Raw genomic sequence first — 18,524 nt, 5'->3', positions numbered from 1 at the left:
GGGATTTGTATGTAATAACTAAAACCTTGGATTGCACCCTAAAGCCTGCTGGCAACCAGTGCAATTTGTGAAACAGTGATATTGCATGGGAAAACCCAAATACTCTTATAACTATCCAGATTACAGTACTGCATTCTGGACCAACTAAAGCTTCTGAGTGGTCTTCAAGGACAAGCCCATATGGGGTGCATGGCAGTAATCCAAACAATAGGTCATCAAGGCTTGAATGACCATGAGTAGGACAGTAAAGGACTATGGGCAGGGCAGTAGTAAGTGCAAAAAACCACTTGAGCCACTGTTGCCATTTGTCCTTCGAGCATCATATTGGCAACCCCAAATTGCATCAATCTGCTTGTTCTTCAAACCTCCCACATGTGTCATTTTTGCAATATTTGTGGAAGCAATTGAATAACAAGGACAACTTAAATATAAGAAGAGGTCTTTGCTTCCTGTGTACAAACTCAAACAATTATAAATTTAAAGTAAAATGGCACTATAACAGTGTACATGGATTGCATTTACACATTTATTATAACATTAAGTGATAAGCCAATTTTTAGTGGAAAATAGCAGGATGGAGCTGCCCGTGGCTCTCAAGTCTCTCTTTTATGTTCATTAGAAATCAGCTCATCAAATTATGGAAGCAACCTGCACAGATGCTGCTAGTTTTGTGCTAATTGGCCTAGTTTTAACATACCAGAAAGGAAGGGAAGGAGGAAGGAAGCCATACCAACTCTTCTAAAATACAAACTTCCTGGTACCACCCTATTTAGCAATGCCATGTCACTGCCTAGATTTCTTTAGTCTTTTTATCTCCCAAATCATTGTGGTTTCCAAAGTATTGTCCTCAACAGCTTTTTAAAGCAACATGTTTGGTTCTTACAGGTAAATTAACTGAAGCTGTCAAATTGTCTAGATGGCCTCACATAATATAGTTTGGTAACGGTCATGGTGCAAGGTTATTTTCTTAACCACAATTGTGGGAGGAAAATAATTTCCTCATTGCTGTAAGGGAAATTCTTACTTCTCATACTTAACCGTATTTTAAACCTCATTCTCTGTTAAAGAACTGGAAAAAAGAGAAACTGTTTCCAATAATGCATTACTTACTAGATTCTTGGGACCTGAATAATCCAGCGCATATGAGGTGAATAAATTTTGTGCCTTATGAACCACTTAGCCAAATTCTGCCACTCATCTGCAGAACGCCCATAAATAGACAGCCGAGGTTCTGTGTACTGGTATTTACTTTCTTCTAGTTCACGGGCAACTTCCTATTCAAAATAAGCCATTATTACTTTTCTGCTTAGAGCAAACATATTTTATCAAAAAGTCTTACATGCAGAGCCTAACATAGAAATACACCTACTGACTATTAATCACAGTGTATTTTATATTCCACATCTCAAATTCCCCAAGGGTTTATAGACCTAATGATGTCACTTAGGATTGTTTTTAATTCTGCAAGTTATAGAACTTCCTGCCACATAATATTTACCACCGTGTTTGAAACACTTCAGCAGTCTTCTGATGCAATACCATGAAATTTAGAAATGTGAGCAATATGGGAAAGGCCTTTAAATTTGTTCCTCTCTTCATATATGTATTTCTAAACTTTATTAAGGCACAAGTATTCCCTCCACCATAGAAACCTAATTTGAAAAGGTAAGGAACTCACCTGATGGATATCAGGGTTTTACTGAAATCCGATTGGGGGGGGGGGAGAAGAGGAACATAGACCATATTATTAGTTACAGATTTTGTATCCTGCTTAACATTCACCCGAATCATGAATGTCTGAATGAAGAATTATTCCATCTGTACTACTAGATGACCACTAGATGGTGACAAGGAGATCCAGAAACTGCTCTGTATTGTTCTATACTCTACGTAATGAACTAAATTAATAGTTGATTCCATCTGTAAGTGTGAAACTACAGACTGAGATGTTTGAGACTTGCAAAATTCAATGATCAATATTAACAATAAAATTAAGCACCAGTGCACGAAACTATACTGAGTAGTTTCCATTAGATCATCCAGGATCTTTTTTTTGTTTGGATACCTTTTAAAACATCTAATTATGTAGTACATCATGATCTAGTCCAGTACGATATATCCTTTGGTTTTAAACAAGATGGCATAATTCAAAAATCCTTATCAACAAAAGCACTTAAGTATAGGAAGATGCTATCAAGTCCACACATGCACATACCCTAATGTAGGAGTCCCATTTAAAGCATTTTGTACCAGGGGCATCCACAAAATCCAGTGTTTTCATCAAAATGACCAAAGCAGACTTGCACCATTGTAACACAACTCCATTCCTTTCACAGGTGACTGTAATATCATATTTGTATAAAAAGGGCAGAATTGTGTTGGGATGGCATGATACTACTTTCATCATTTGCTGTCACTTGACTGCATCTCTCCCAAAATAATGGCTATCCAACTTTCCCTTGAATACATCCAATGAAGAGCAGTGGCTCATTAGATTAGGGCAGGGCTTTTCAACCTTTTCACCCATTGTACCACTTTTAGGATATGGCAATATCCAAGTACCACCAGTTGCCTAGCAAGGTGTCAAAAACTTGATGACACCCCCCAAAAAAGGAAAAAAGTGATGAAGTACAGGTAGTCCTTGACTTACAACAGTTCGCTTAGTGACTGTTTGAAGTTACAAAGACACTGAAAAAAGTGCCCCCCAAGCCACAGCCGAGCAAGACACCTGCCTGCCCACCCGGCGGCGCTCTTCCTCCTGTCCGAGATTTTCATTGTTGTGAGCATTTCTGTTGAGGATTGGCAGCGGGGATGGGGTGGGGGGTGTTTGGTTTTTATTTCCCCTGTCTGCTGGGTGGTTGCAGCAGGTTTTGGTCACTTCACATGATCCTGGGACACTGTGACTGTCATAAATATGAATCAGTTGCCAAGCATCTGAATGTAAATCACTAGACCCTGGAGATGCTGCAACGTTCCAGCTGATCAGCGCTTCTTCTGGGCTCAGCAGAAGCGCCAGGATCAGTGCCGAGCTCCAGCCGGAGCCTGGCTCTGGCACTTCCACTGAGCCCTGAGAGCCCTGCAGCTCCAGCCATCTCTCACTCAGGCTTGTGCAGTGCTGCCACCGGTTCAGCTCATTCCCCTGCCCCACTACCACTTTTCTAGGATGGTCACATACCACCTGCCAGGTGCCAGTGTACCACAGTTGGTACCCGTACCACTGGTTGAAAAGCCTTGGGTTAGGGCACTGAGCTGACGATCAGCAGGCTGACGTTCGAGACCCGGTAGCTGCTGTGAGCCAGGGTGAGCTCCCATCACAGGCTGAAGCTCCTGCCAACCCAGCAGTTCAAAATCAAGTGACTGTGAGTAAATAAATGGGTATTACTTCAGTGGATAATTTAACAGGAATATGAAAGGAGCCCACAACTTGGCGTACTCTGGGCAACGATGGTGCCACTGTTCAATTCTTTGAACCCTGAAGAACTTGACTACAGCAGCAATATCCAGTGAAGAGGAATCCCCACCACTTTGGGTAATTGATTAGATCTAATCTTTTTTCCTGCAATAATTTGGACATCACATTCCTATTCTTCAGGCACAGTTGATGCGGTGCCTCCATGACATGAAGAAATAGGCATTGTAGGAAGACACCCCCTCTCAGCAATGCCTACCAACAATGAGTTATAAAATTCAAAACCCATTATCCAAAAACTATATGGATTCAAATTAAGATAATAAAACACATGAAATCCCATTTTTGCTTTACTCTACACACACTCTTCCATTTTTTTCATGTCATCCTCATAATTAGCAACATCTTTGTTAATTAACGCTAATCAGATATGCTTCTAATTATGTGAATGAAATAGCATTCACGGAGTTACTATTACATTCAGTCTGGTTTTCCTAATGGAGGCAGGATGTCTAATTTTATCTTCTATCTACACTCAAAATGTCCACAAATTTATGCAATTAAGCATTTTGGGAATCCATAATTCACAGGAAAAAGGCACACACATTTTCACTGTTGAAAATGAGATTTAAATGGGCTTAACCTCTAAAGACTAACATCAAAATAATTTTGAAGAACGGAACAGATTAATCAGATATTCCAAATCATTTCTTATGCTTTTATACCGGAATGTAAAATGGTGTACTATTTAAACTTTATAAACATTTTATGTATGATTCATATATATTGCACATATGTATACATAATTTCTCTTTATTTAAATATTTACAATAGGTCAAGGCTGCCCTTCGATTCCAATCCCGTGCACATTATCCCTAATTTATGCACACATAAAGTATTTGTTGGTTTATAATATAAATATTTTTCATGCAAAATTTATATTAATGTTAAATTGTATTTCTCTTTCAAATCAAAATATTTAAGATTAATAAATCCTCAGAGGTATCTAACAGATTGATACAATTGGATTAAAAAGCTTATTTTCATAATTAAAAACATTTCATTATTATCTACAACAATGGAAAAATACATGAGAAATTCATCAGTCAGAATAGTTCATATTATGATATGATATGCAGATACTGTAAATGGTCTATGCAAGACATCAGCCCACAGCATATTTACAAGGTTTAACTTTTGGAAAAGAAAACTTCAAAAAAAAAATAACTTTAAAAAGTGCTAATGAAAGAATTAGATAAGGCTTCAAAGCCTTATAACAATGGAACTGTATCTAGGATGCATTATTATTCTGGTTTTTATATATATACTGCTTCCTTATTAAGACTCTGAGCAGTTAATAACAAATGCATAGCAGAGTAAAAAAAATAGTTAAAAAATGTACAGTAACTGATATGCCACACCTTTGGTGTAGATGGTCCTCATTCATTTAAGTCCAAAGTGTTTCCAAAGAGATACACTTTTACAGGTCTTTGAAAATATTATAAAGAAGGGATAGTTTGAATATCCAGAGGTAGGCTGCTCCAGAGTAGGACAGCCATCACAGAGAAAGTTTAAAAATGGGGTTCCTGCAGATGATATCCCATCAGGGGGTACGATCTTAAGTGAGCCCCCTTTTCCTGGAAAAATTCAGTGACAATCTCAAGAGATATCCACAAAACTTTGAACTATGAAAGGTTTTAAGGGTGATAACTGAGACCTTGAACTGCATCCAGAAGCTCACTGGCAACCACAAGAGACGTTTTACACAGGCAAATCAATTAAATAAGCTGAAAAGTTGGGAAAGAGTCAGGAAGCTTAGTAAGTTAAGAAAATCTAATGAAGGCATTAGGTTGAGAAAAAAGGAATACAAGGGTCTTCAGAAAAACAAATATCTACATAAATCGAATTCTTGTTTAGTTTTGTAAATCTTTGGTTGTTAGTAACCTATTTAAAATGGCTACATGATGACATGCCCCTACAGAGTTTTCTGTCCGTTGTAACCGAATGGCCTAAAACCTTTCAGAGCATGAGTAACTTTTCCTGATTTTATTTGGCATACATAAGAACTCCCATTCTAACTAGATTACTTGATGACTTTGGACCAGAATGAATAAATGAATAAATAAATACACAAACAAACAAATAAAGGCTCTCTCACCCCTAGAAAGCAAGCAATGGAAAGTCACTTCTGAAAAACTTGCAAAGAAAACTTCAGACATGTGTCCAGGCAGTCACCAAGAATCAACTGTTGTACTTCCTTGACCCGGCAGCTGAATCAAAGGAATCAGAGGAGGAGGAGGAGGAGGGGCCTGGAGAGACATTAGAGTTCAGAGGAAGGCTCTGAGGAACTCCAAGACTTACAGTCTGACGAGGAGCCTGGCCCCTCTACTCGCGCTCAGATTGAGACACAGCTGTGCTAGGAGTCTGAGTTGGACAGTGAGGACTCACAGCTGGAAGATATGCAGGATGCATGTAAACGCCGGCAAGCAAAGAGAGAGTCGGACAGAGGAATGCAATGGAGCGGCTCCAAAGACAAAGGAGAAAGCATTAGGAAGCCACGCCTTGGCTGTATAATAAAAGGGAAGGTGTGAGAGATGTTGGTTGCTGAAGGCAACCATTTGTGTTAAGGAATCAAGTTTCAGTGAACTGTGTTTTGTTTGCCTTGGACATTTACTCAGGTCTGTAAATAATAAAAGGGGATTGGTTTTTCCCTGCGGTTCCAGCCTGCTTGTTGGAAGAGAGGTTTCTCCTTGTGAGCTTAACGAAGACTCACGTAGGCTGGGACAGAACATCAACATTAAGTTGGAAGACACTAAAGCTAAGGCATGATGGCTGAAAAGCTGTTTACCTTCACCATCCGAGCAAAATATTCACCACCAAGGTAGTTTTCTGTTTTCAAGTACAAGTCCCTCAACTCACTTGCACCAACTGGGTTATATTTGGAGTTAAATTTATCAAACCGGTGAAATGTCTGGCGATCCTAAGAAAAGTAGAGGTTAAAAAGTAGATTTGTTATATTATTACATTTATATTATTTATCGCTGGATATTACTTTTAGTAACTCACATATTCATAATATACAATATAAAATATGAACATACAAAAATGTAACTTTTGAATTTAGACTGTTAACAGCTAGCACAGTAAAGGCACAAAAAGCATATGAGTTTGTCAACCAAAAGTCTCTTTCTCTTTCCATGGCTGGGCAATTTACGAAAGCCTTGCTAATTATTCTGATGTGATCTTTACTTAAAATGAACTTACTGCATGGACATCTAGTGAGTCTACAGTGAAGTCATAGGGATCCATGTGTAGGCTTTCAAACACCTGCTTCAAAGTCAGCTTCTTGTCTTTTCTTTCCCCAACTATCCTGTTGGGTTCAGTTTGATAAGTATGCTTAATGAACCTCAGCAGATGTTTCTGATTCATGCAAGCAGCAGCATGGATATGGGTATCAACCTGAAAAAAATGAAAAAGTAGCAATTTACCTCAGCTGAAGCTATTATATTACTATCTCTATGACACAAATTTAAGTTAAAAGACTTAACTTGAGAGACATTACAGGTAATAATTGAGCAATTTCCATTGCTAAGCAAGGTAGTTGTTAAGTGAGCTTTGTCCCATTTTACAACCTTTCTTGCCACAGTTGTTAAGTGAATCACTGCAGTTGTTAAGTTAGTAACACAGTTGTTAAGTGAGTCTGGCTTCCCCATTGACTTTGCTTGTCCGAGGGTCACAAAAGATGATCACATGATCCCATAATCTATCCCAAGTCTCGTAAATATGAGTCAGGGTCTGAATTTTGATCATGTGACCATGGGGAAATGCTGTAATGGTTGTAAGAGTGAAAAATGGTCTTAAGTCACTTTTTTCAGTGCTGTTGTAACTTCAAACAGTCATTAACTGAATGGTTATAAGTCGAGGATTACCTGTAGTTTATTTGTTAATGTGCCATTGTTAATATAACACCACAAAACACATTTTCACAGATATCAGACAGCAGTTTAAGGTAAGAGAGATAATCTTGAAATCACCCAAAACCACTCTAATCAAACTGAACTATGTCACAAACAAATCCACTCTGAGTGTTGGTGAAGGATCGCAGATTTCTTTTGTTTAGCCCTTAGGACTGGGGTGTCAAACTGCCAGCCCACAGGCCAGTTGCACCATGCGGAGGCCGCACCCACCCCAGCAATGAGGAAAAAGTCGTGATACGTTGCAACACGTCACGTAATGCGGCGAGTTTGATACCCGTACCTTAGAACAAGAAAGTTGCTAATCTAAAATGGAGGACTGGAAAGCATTTCCAAAAGGTATAGACAATTCTGCCTTTGAACAGAACATTTATAGCGTCAGAGTCCTACTTATTTTTTGGGACATAAATGGGAACTTCATAGCCTTGTGAATGACACACATTACTGTTGGTAGAATCCTGTCTTTTATCCTAATCTTTGGCCCATCAACAGAAGAGACTGGGCCCTTTCCACCTCACCTATCCCTTTGTAGTCCTGAAGACTTTTGAGTTGTGGCCCAAAACAGCAGCCATAGCAGCAAAGGGAATTATTGAAAACTTGAGATCAGATGATGATTAGAGGGCGCAGTGGTTAGGGCAGGGGTAGGCAACCTTGGCTCTTTTATGACTTGTGGACTTCAACTCCCAGAATTCCTGAGCCAGCATGGCTCAGCTTGGAAACTCTCCCTTTCCCCTCAGCATGGCTGGCTCAGGAATTCTGGGAGTTGAAGTCCACGAATCATAAAAGAGCCAAGGTTGCCTACCCCCGGGCTAGGGAGTTAAAGACACTTAGCTTGTCAGCTGGAAAGCTGATAGCCCAGATTTGAGACCCGAGTGCAGCACAACAAAGTGAGTTCCCGTTAGTTGCCCCAGCTTCTGCCCCCCTAGCAGTTCTAAAGCATATAAATGCGAATAGATAAAGAGGTATCACTTCATTGGGAAGGTAAAATATTCCGTGTACAGTTTATAGTCATGCTAGACACATGACCATGTTTTCAGATAATGCTGGCTGCCTCAGCTAAGAAACGGAGATGAGCACCACCACCCAGAGTAGGAAACAACTGGACAGGGGAAACCTTTACTTTTACCTTTAGATGATGGTTGATGATCAGATATACATTTACTTCTAAACCATTTTCTATATATATATATATATTTATACAGAGTTGTATTTGCCTACCTATGCATTTTTGTTCAGTGGTTTTTCTCATGACATGTATATATGTTTTTCCTTTCCATGCCAATTTTAATTTACTCCCTTATTTTCAGCATATCTGAATCATTGAAAAGCCATCAGTGTTAGCCAAGTCATGAAAGAATAGTCCATCTTATTATCAAACCTGTTAAGCTGTTAAGCTATTTAATGATTTTTACTTGAAAATATATAGTATTTTAAAAACATATCCCATGTTTCCTCCACCTTTTAAGATCTATGTGCACCAACACCTTTATGTTACTGTCACAGAGAAAAATATAGATCTGTAATCTTTCTGTAAGATTTGAAGTTTGAGTGCAAGCTAGAAAAAAAAGGACTGAAATGGAAAAGAGTTCTTATGTCTGCAGAGTCTAAATTGTTATCAGATTCTTCTCTAAAGCAATTGCAATTCTGATTATTTGGAGAAATGAGGGGAAAATGTCTTTTTTTAGCTCAAGCAATAGGAGACATTTTACTTCAGTTCACAAACATTATTATTAAGAGTTCAAGGTAATATGATATACTGTAGTGAAATCCCAATCAAGGGAGATCAGCCCAGATAAGCTCTTCGCTGAACAGATGAAATGGAACAATCCTTATTGATTTCATTTCAGTTGCAAAAATAATTCAGTCTCTGCAATGATAAAAAAAAATCCTTCAACTTCATTCCATCCTCCATGCTTTTTCTGTGGTCTTTAATCATAACTACTGAAGCTTAAGCAAGGGGTATTTATTTAAGGGACTGTCTATTTTATTTTTGATAATCATTATGAATCAAAACAATGCAAAATTAGAATCTTCAGTATGGCACTTTTATACCCTGAGGACCATTATTTAATGAATATGGCAAGAGATACTAAAATAAGGACTAAATGAATTACGGTTGACAATATATGCCCAACCAACCATTTAAAAATTATGTAAGAAGCAGGCGGAAGATTCTGATTAATTCAAACAAGGAAAAAACATACAATACGGGAATTAATTTCCACAGATACATATTATATTTACATCATGCAAACTTGTGTCTTGATACTCTACTCAAATGCTGACTCTATTACAAATACTGTACCAAAACTGAGTGTGTTGATTGTTCCACTGACAACTCAACTCTGTCAAAGCTTCTAAAGTCAGCAACTCCAAATATCAAATGCGGATTACATTATAGTTTTAATCACAAGCCATTCTAGAAAGGAATCAGAAATGGCATTTGAAAATATGTGCTTGTAAACTATGCCTTTAATGTCTGCAAGCAAAATGATAAAACTTCATTTAGTAAGTCACATTTTGGAAACACAAGTAGATTTTTGTGTCTATTATACCCTTCATTATCTCTTAAAAAAACTGTAATTGAAGAAGATACTTATTTTGCATTATAAATCAGGTCCCAAGATAGAACACAGCAGCAATGAATTATCCCTTAAAAGTAACAACACTTAGACTTATATACCGCTTCACAGTGCTTTACAACCTCTCTAAGTGGTTTACAAGAGTATATTGCTCCCAACAATCTGGGTCCTCATTTTACCGACCTTGGAAGGATGGAAGGCTGAGTCAACCTTGAGATAGTCAGGATGCAATCTGTTTTGACCAAAGGTATGTCAAGGCATCTTACAATATAGCAAGAGGTTTAAAAAAATAGGAAAATAAAACATATAAATTTAATAACTCTTAATTCAATTAATTAAACACAACATCATTGTCCCCTTTTATTTTCCCTTTCGTTACATTAAAAATTATGGGTTGGTAGAAATTTTCACAAAAGCTGTGGAAAGTTTGAGAGGCTGTATATGTTATTCAGAAACAATGATTGGACTGGATGAATAAGAGCCACAGATAGTGCTGATGCCATTCACATGATCATCCATTTATGACTGCATGGGTAAATGAACCATTCAGATGAAGCAAAAGAGTAGTTTTATGGCAATTGGCAGCCAACACAGGTTCTATAATCAAAATATAAAAGTATGTGAACCATTCCATAATTGCATGTAGTGATAGATTACACCGATGTATGTATGAATATTACAATCAGTTACAAAGGCTACATGTATATGAATGTATCTTCTATTGAGTCATCCAGCAATGACCTATTGAGCATATCATATAAGAAGCAGCAGGACTGGTTTGATGAAAATGATGAAGAGATTAAGGCCTTGCTTGCCGAAAAACACCATCTCTACCGCGCTCATCAGAACGACCCGTTGTCAACTGCAAAGAAAAATGCTTTTATAAACACTCGCAGGGTTGTACAGAGCAAGCTCCGCAAGATGCAGGACTATGGCGCATTATGTCAAAGTTTGGGTGCCCTGACAGGTTTATTCTGATGGTACGACAGTTCCATCATGGCATGGCGGCTCGTATTCTGAGTAACGGTGGAGCCTCAGAGGCCTTCCCTGTTACTAATGGCATTAAGCAAGGCTGCGTGCTAGCATCAACCCTGTTCAGCATGATGTTCTCAGCCACGCTGTCAGACGCCTTTCAGAACAGCTCAGTGGGAGTTAATCTGAGGTACAGAACCGATGGGAAATTGTTCAACCTGCGAAGACTTCAGGCTGTCACCAAGGTAAAGGAGACTGTACTACGAGATCTCCTTTTTGCTGATGATTGTGCCCTTAATGCAGGATTGGAGCAGGAAATGCAAGCCAGCATGGACAAATTCGCAGCCGCTTGTGACAGCTTTGGCCTCTTCATCAACACGAAGAAAACTGAAGTGATGTACCAGCCAGCTCCAAAAGCCCAATATCAAGAGCCTACCATCACAGTAAAGGGACAAAAGCTGCAAGCAGTGGACCAATTTACGTATCTTGGTAGTACCCTCTCCCATGCAGTGACAATTGACATCGAGGTCAACTGTAGAATTGCCAAGGCCAGTTCTGCATTTGGCAGATTGCGGACTAACGTGTGGGACCGCCGTGGAATAAGTCTTGCTACCAAGCTTAAAGTTTACCAGGCAGCAGTGCTAACTACCCTATTGTATGCTAGTGAGACTTGGACAGTGTACAGGAGGCACGTTAGGCAACTGAACTACTTCCACATGACTTGCCTTCGTAGAATTCTGAGGATCCGGTGGCAGGATAAGATACCAGACACAGATGTCCTCTCCAGAGCAGGTCTATCATCAGTTTACACTCTGTTGATGAAAGCCCAGATGCGTTGGGCGGGCCATGTTGTAAGGATGCCAGATCATCGCATCCCTAAACAGCTCTTCTATGGTGAGCTGTCTCAAGGAAAGCGATCACACGGGGGACAAAAGAAGCGATACAAAGACACGTTAAAAGCTTCTCTTAAGTCCCTGGATATTAACACCATCTCTTGGGAACTTCTGGCGCATGATCGACCGAAATGGCGTACCTTGGTGTACCAGGATTGCCAGACATATGAACACAGAAGGACAATCTTGGCACAAGAAAAGCGAGCACTCCGCAAAGCTAGAGCTGCAAATGCTGAATCAACAGCATCTACATTTCTGTGTTCAGTATGTGGCAGAACATTCCGTGCTAACATAGGTCTTATTAGCCACCTACAGACACATCGTTGATGGCCCACAACCCACAAGATGTCAAGGTCTTCATCGAAATCAATGGACGAACAACAATTGAGCATATCTATTTATGAAGATTCTAGCCATTACTATTCTTCTATGTGCAAAATATCATTTGGATAGGGAAGTAAATATTATAGAATTTTCTTTATAATTTTTCTCATGGATATGGAGGTACCCCAATCTACTATCACAAAATTGGGAGAGCACAGGGAACCATTAGGATAGAAGCACTCACAGAATCTGACTTCTACCATCTTTAAGGCTTCAAAAGACAAAATGCTCTTAGATGGGCAACATTGAAGTCTTCTTTCTTTCTTTATTTTTTATTCTTCTTTACTCTTTATTTATTTATATATCCCTTTCCTACTTGTGGTATAAACACCATTTTAATTTGTTAAAGTTTTTTAAAAGCGTGAGAAAAATCCCTCAGTTACATTCTCCTCATAAGGTTTTCTTTTCTAAATAAACAGCAAAATCTTTACGTACTTCTTATGAATTCCCATGGTGTTAGCACACAGACAAAATGTTTTGTGTTCTTCATTTACAATGCACAATTTATTTATATATTTATTTTACTTATAGGCTGCCTGACTGCATTATCACTCTGACAGTATACAGAGGAAAAATGATATAAAATACTAACATATAGAGACACTAAAAAAAGGAAAGATATCTGGAAAAACAACAGAATATAATAAGCCAAAATTATTTGCTTGGAGTGTATATTTTCCTTTGCCATTTGTTGTGTAAGGACTGATTGATTTATTGTTGAGGATACAGTGAAACCTCATTTTAATAAACTAATTGAGGAAGGGCTGTCTGTTACTCATGAATATCTGCTAAATAAGAAATTACATAATATTCATCAATTTATATTAATTACATAATTTGCACAGCAATATACCGTATATGCTGGCGTATAAGACGACTTCCGGAAGCGCTAAACTCGGCGCCAAAGACGGGGGTCGTCTTATACGCCGAGTCGCCTTATACGCCGGAAATACTGGTAGCTTCCGACGTATAAGATGACGTTCTAGGAATGCGGCTCAGTGATAAAGACAGGGGTCGTCTTATACGCCGGGTCGCCTAATACGCCGGCATATACGGTATATTGCTGTGCCAATTTGGTCCATTACATGTGATGTCTTTAAATCAAGGTCTACTAAATCAGAGTATCTCTAAAATTTAATTTGCGGAGGTAGGGGTTCAGAATATACACATTGATGTCTTGAGTTTATTCTGATAGTTATAAGCAAATATGAAATTGCATTTGTTGCCTGGATATATCACCCAGAGTTAAGATCAACTCAAGCATGTTTTTCATCATTTTTAAAATGAATAGATTCAAGAGCATACAGTTTTCTTAGAAACGTTCCCTTTTAAATTCCAAAGAATTCTCAACAATATATCACAATTATCTTGACTCTGATATAGTAAAATGTTAATCCAGAGTAATAATTTAAGATGCTAAATCAGTAAGCACTTACTAAAGCTGTTAGAGTTTTAAAAAGCTAATAATAAAATCCATAAAACTGATTTGTGTTCCAGATAGATAATTAATTAGCATAATCTATTATGCACCATTTCATTTGAAATGATAGAAACCAACATTTCTCTAATCATTTGTCTTACTTTTTCTTTTATTTGCTATTAAAATCAAAGTGGCACAGACAGAACAATAACTTTAATATGTATGGATAAAAAATGCAGAGCAGGAGTTCACCCAAACTATATTTTGTTTACCATGTTACTCTTAAATATAACCAATACACTATTATTTCTCTCTTACTTTCTTCTCCTTAATACCCATCTATCCTTCCTTTTATAGCCCCTTCCATTTCACTGGGTCATTGAATTGAAAAGCACTGCCTATCTTCCAATCAGAGCTAAGTTTACAGCATACTAAACAATTCTGACACCTTCCAACATTCTGATAAGGGAGGTGGCACTTGAGAGTTTTATGTACACACATGTATTAAATCTGTCACCAAGATAGATAAATATTCTGTATTTAGAAGTAATTCTATCATTGTCTCCAGCAGTTTACATAGTGTGGTGATAGATGATTTTCTGGTGCTTTAGTCAAGGTTACCCTATCCTTCCCAATATATAACCTCACTCTGTAACTACTAGTAGTTTTCTCCTTAGAGAACTTATGCAATATAATGTCAATTCCCTTTCCTGTTAAGAAATAGGTGCACAAACTAAGGCACTAGGTCATATGCAGTCCTGCCAAATGCCTGATGTAATCATTCTAATGCTTATGTACAGGAAATCTCGACTTACAACAGTTCATTTAGTGACCGTTCAAAGTTACAATGGCACTGAAAAATGTGACTTATGACCTTTTTTCATAGTTACGACCTTTGCAGCATCCCCATGAACATGTGATCAAAATTCAGATACTTGGCAACTATAGTTCATGTTTATGACCTTTGCTGTGTCCCAAGGTCAGGTGATCAACTTTAGTGACCTTTAACAAGCAAAGTCATTGGGAAAGCCAGAATCGCTTAACAACCAGGTTACTAAGTTATCAACTGCAGTGATTCACTTAACAACTGTGGCAAGAAAAGTCATAAAATGGGGCAAAACTCACTTAACAAATGTCTCACTTCACAACAGAAATGTTGGGCTCAATTGTGGTCATAAGTCAAAGACTTCCCATATTGTGACCTTATCAATTGTCTGCTTCTTTCTTTCCCTCGTCTATTGACAGACTCAACAGCTTAGACTTATGCTATTTATTTCTTGATTCCAGCAATTGGCTTAATCTAGTGTCTTCAAATCTATGATCACTGTGGTTGATAGATCACATAACTCATACATTTCTATTGTGAAATTTGAAAAGTGGGTCATCATCAATTCCATATTATCAATAGCACATGTTCTTGAACATAAAAGATTTGCTGGAAAAATATTGTTATTTTTCAAAATATTGAAAAAAAACAGTCTTCCTAATGCTGGAAAAAGTAATTTCACATACATTTTGGCCTAAATACATCTTTGTAATGTTAAGTTAATGTGTCTTTCTTTGCCTGTTCAGATGTCTGGTAACACTATTCATAAACATAGGACTAGCACAGCAAGTATATAGCATCTAGATAAAATGTATCAAATTTTTTATGCAACCTGGCAAGAATCAGATACCGATATCAATTAAAGTTCATGATCCAAAAGCATTATCGATATTCCTTTTCATCTATGATTTTCCTACACAAATTAGAAAGCAAGGCCAAAATCTACATAAACCTTCATAGAAGACTGGCAAATAGAGAAACCAACAAAAATAGCTTTGATTTGAACAGAATTTACTTAACATTACTGAATTATAGTTGCTTTATTATTATTTATTCTTTTGTTGGTTAGTTGGAAATCTTTTCACTCTCAGAGTCACAATTGTGAAATGGGTGGCTATATAATCAATATAATTCATAAATAAATAACAACACTGAACATTTAAGTTCTTAGATTGGATAACAGTAGTTGTTACACAAAGAAAAAACTACAGCATAGAAACTCATATTTAACCGACTGCATGCGCAAACTAATTTTCTCTTCAACTAAGCTAATGTCCCCTGAGCAAATGAAAATAATGTAATTTCATTTCATCAACTAGACTTCAGGGTAGGTGGAAGCAATCAAGTGCTCTCAAAATGTCACTGATTCACAGAGCTGGAAGGAGTCATTTAAGTTATCAAGTCCAACCACCTGTCACAGCAGGAATCCAAACTGAATTGAGAATATTCAGCAAAGAAGAGCTCACTGTCTTCTAAATCAACCCCCGGTCCATGGACCAGTACCGGGCCACAGCATGCCAGCAACAGGGCCACACAAACAAGCAAAGCCCCATCCGTGGGATGTAGGCAGCACACAAACCCATGCACTCTCCGGTCTGCGGAAAAAAACCTTTCTCCATGGAACTGGTCCCTGGTTCCCAAAAGGTTGGGGACTTCTGTTCTAAATCATTCATTTTCCTGCTGACTTTCTCCCGTTTTTCTTTTTTAAGGTTCAGCTACAATTGTCTGTACCTGAAGAGGATTGTTTTCTCTTCTGTTTTATACATCTCTTTGGATATTTGAGTGTGCTATTATATTGTCAGGGCTAAACAAACCCAGTTCCCCTAGTTCTACTACAAATCCTAGCACTATGGTCATTGGCAACACTGCTTAGGAATTGTGCTTTAGACATTTGGGGGCATAACACATCAAATCACTTCTCAAAGGTTATTCAGTGTCACCATTATACAGGGAAGGAGGGAGGGAGAAGGTGATGGAAAAAGTATGTTATCCTTTTAAGCCAACTATGGAGTTTGGGGCTGTGCATTGCATTATTGTGCTGATTTAGCTCCTTTCATTAAGGCCAATTCCAATTGGTGTTGATAGGGAACAAAAGATCCAGTACATGACTGCTTCTTTGTGGCTTGTTGCAAGGTTTGATGCTCTCTCCCTTCCTTAATATCTACATAAAACCTCTGGATGAAATTGTCCAACACCAAGGGATGAGGTATCATCAATATGCCAATGATACCCAACTTTTTATCTCAATTCCTGGTGATCTAAGTGATTCTGTAGCTATCCTCTCGTGGTGCATGGAGGCTGGATGGAGAACAGCAGGCTTTAACTGAACCCCGGTAAGACAGAGTGACTGTGGATTTATGTGGCCTGGGGATCTGCTGGTTTATCATCTTTAGCTCTGGATGAGGTTGCAATACCCCAGATCTGGGAATTCTTCTAGGCTCACGACTCCTGTTCAAAGAGCAGATAGCAGCCGTGACCAGGAAAGCCTTTGCACAACTTTGTATTGTGCAGCAATTTTGTTCTTTCCCGTCTTGTGAGGCCCTGTGAAGTCACTCATGCCCTGGCCACCTCTCAGTTGGATTACTGCAATGTGCTCTACATGGAGCTACCCTTGAAGATTATTTGGAAGCTACAACTGGTACAGAATGCAGTGTTGCAGAAAGTTCTGGAGGTCTGCACATATGACAACGCTGTTACACAAGCTGCACTGGTCACCAATTTCCTTCCATGTCCAACTCAAAGTTTCGGTCTTTACCTTTAAAGTCCTTTATTGCATGGGTCCTCACTCATTTCAGTGAAATAGATCTACTTTGGATCCTATCAACCAAGGAATTTTGGGTGGAAGATGGGTGGGGGGTCTAAGAGAAGACCTTTCTGCTGTGGCGCCTGCCCTTTGGAATATTCTCCCACTGGAGGTGAGGTCCACTTTTACACTCCTGGTCTTCCAAAGAACCTGAAAACTTGGCTCTGCTGCCTGCCTTGGGACCCTGACAGAGGCATGTTGTATTGGGGGTGGATGACAAGGTAGGGAAGATCCCCACTCCCAGGCCACCTATCGTCTTGGTTTTTAACTTTCCTATTTTACTGTCCTAATTTTAATTTCCTTGTTTGGCCTTTTTTATTTTTCATTATATTGTAAGGCAGCCGAATTGCTGTATCAGTGAAATGGACAGCATAAAAATTTAGGAACGGAGGGAGGGAGGGAGGGAGGGAGGGAGGGAGGGAGGGAGGGAGGAGGCTATGGTGAAAGATTTACATTGGCCAATATTACAAAGCTATTGCATTCTTATTATTCTTATTAAAAGGTTCTCTAATCTCTCAGAGTAGATTCTGAAGACTCAAGATGTTCATTCATTTGACATATATTGCTAGGTTAGCAATAGAAGCAATCAGCAACTCTAGTTATAAGTGACAGTAATTCTGAGACAATGAAATACTATAAATACACAATTCACTCTCTTCCATGATCAGATTTTTAATTGGTTTAACTGACTGCTATTTTATAGGTAATCCTCGATTTATGACCACAACGGAGCCCAAAATTTCTGTTGCTAAGCAAGGCAGTTGTTAAGTGAATTCCCCTCCCCCAATTTTATGACCCTTTTGTCACAGTTGCTAAGTAAATCACTGCAGTTGTTGAGTGAACTTTATGGTCATTAAGTGAATCTGGCTTTCTCCAATTCACTTTGTCAGAAGCCAGCTGGGAAGATTACAAATAGTGATCACATGATCACAGGACAGTGTAACTACCATAACCACATGCCAGTTACCAAAAGCCCAAAAAATGATCAGGTGACCAGGGGAATGCTGCAGTAGTCGTAAATGTGAAAAATGGTCATAAGCCACTTTTTTCAATGCCTTTACTGAACAAATGGTTGTACGTTGAGGATTACCTTTATTATGTACTTGTTGTATGTTGTAATAATCTGATTTGAAATCTGAAAGGTCTCTACAATAGCATTACAATGTATAACAGAACATTTTAGATGTATTATTTTGCTTTCATCTATTTGGAGGAAAAAAAATCCTGTTACACCTACACAGTCTAGATCAAGGCTAGGCAA

The 18,524-nt window shown here is 38.4% G+C and overlaps 1 protein-coding gene across 8 annotated transcripts in view; it reads right to left on the bottom strand.

The window, feature by feature from the left end:
* Positions 1–18,524, bottom strand: part of AMPD3 (adenosine monophosphate deaminase 3) — a 52,019-nt gene that overhangs the window by 15,761 nt on the left and 17,734 nt on the right. For all 8 annotated transcript variants that reach the window (XM_039350255.1, XM_039350256.1, XM_039350257.1 and 5 more), the window contains 3 exons: positions 6,674–6,868; positions 6,258–6,389; positions 1,111–1,274 (listed from right to left, as the gene is read on the bottom strand). In XM_039350255.1, the coding sequence (XP_039206189.1) occupies positions 1,111–1,274; positions 6,258–6,389; positions 6,674–6,868 (491 nt within the window). The remainder of the gene's footprint in view (positions 1–1,110; positions 1,275–6,257; positions 6,390–6,673; positions 6,869–18,524) is intronic.

Source organism: Crotalus tigris, unplaced genomic scaffold (assembly GCF_016545835.1).
Source record: "Crotalus tigris isolate CLP2741 ecotype Arizona unplaced genomic scaffold, ASM1654583v1 scf7180000018308.1980950, whole genome shotgun sequence".
Taxonomy (NCBI): Eukaryota; Metazoa; Chordata; class Lepidosauria; order Squamata; family Viperidae; genus Crotalus; species Crotalus tigris.
Note: the sequence above shows the minus strand (reverse complement) of the source record. Positions and strands in the feature narration are given on the sequence as shown.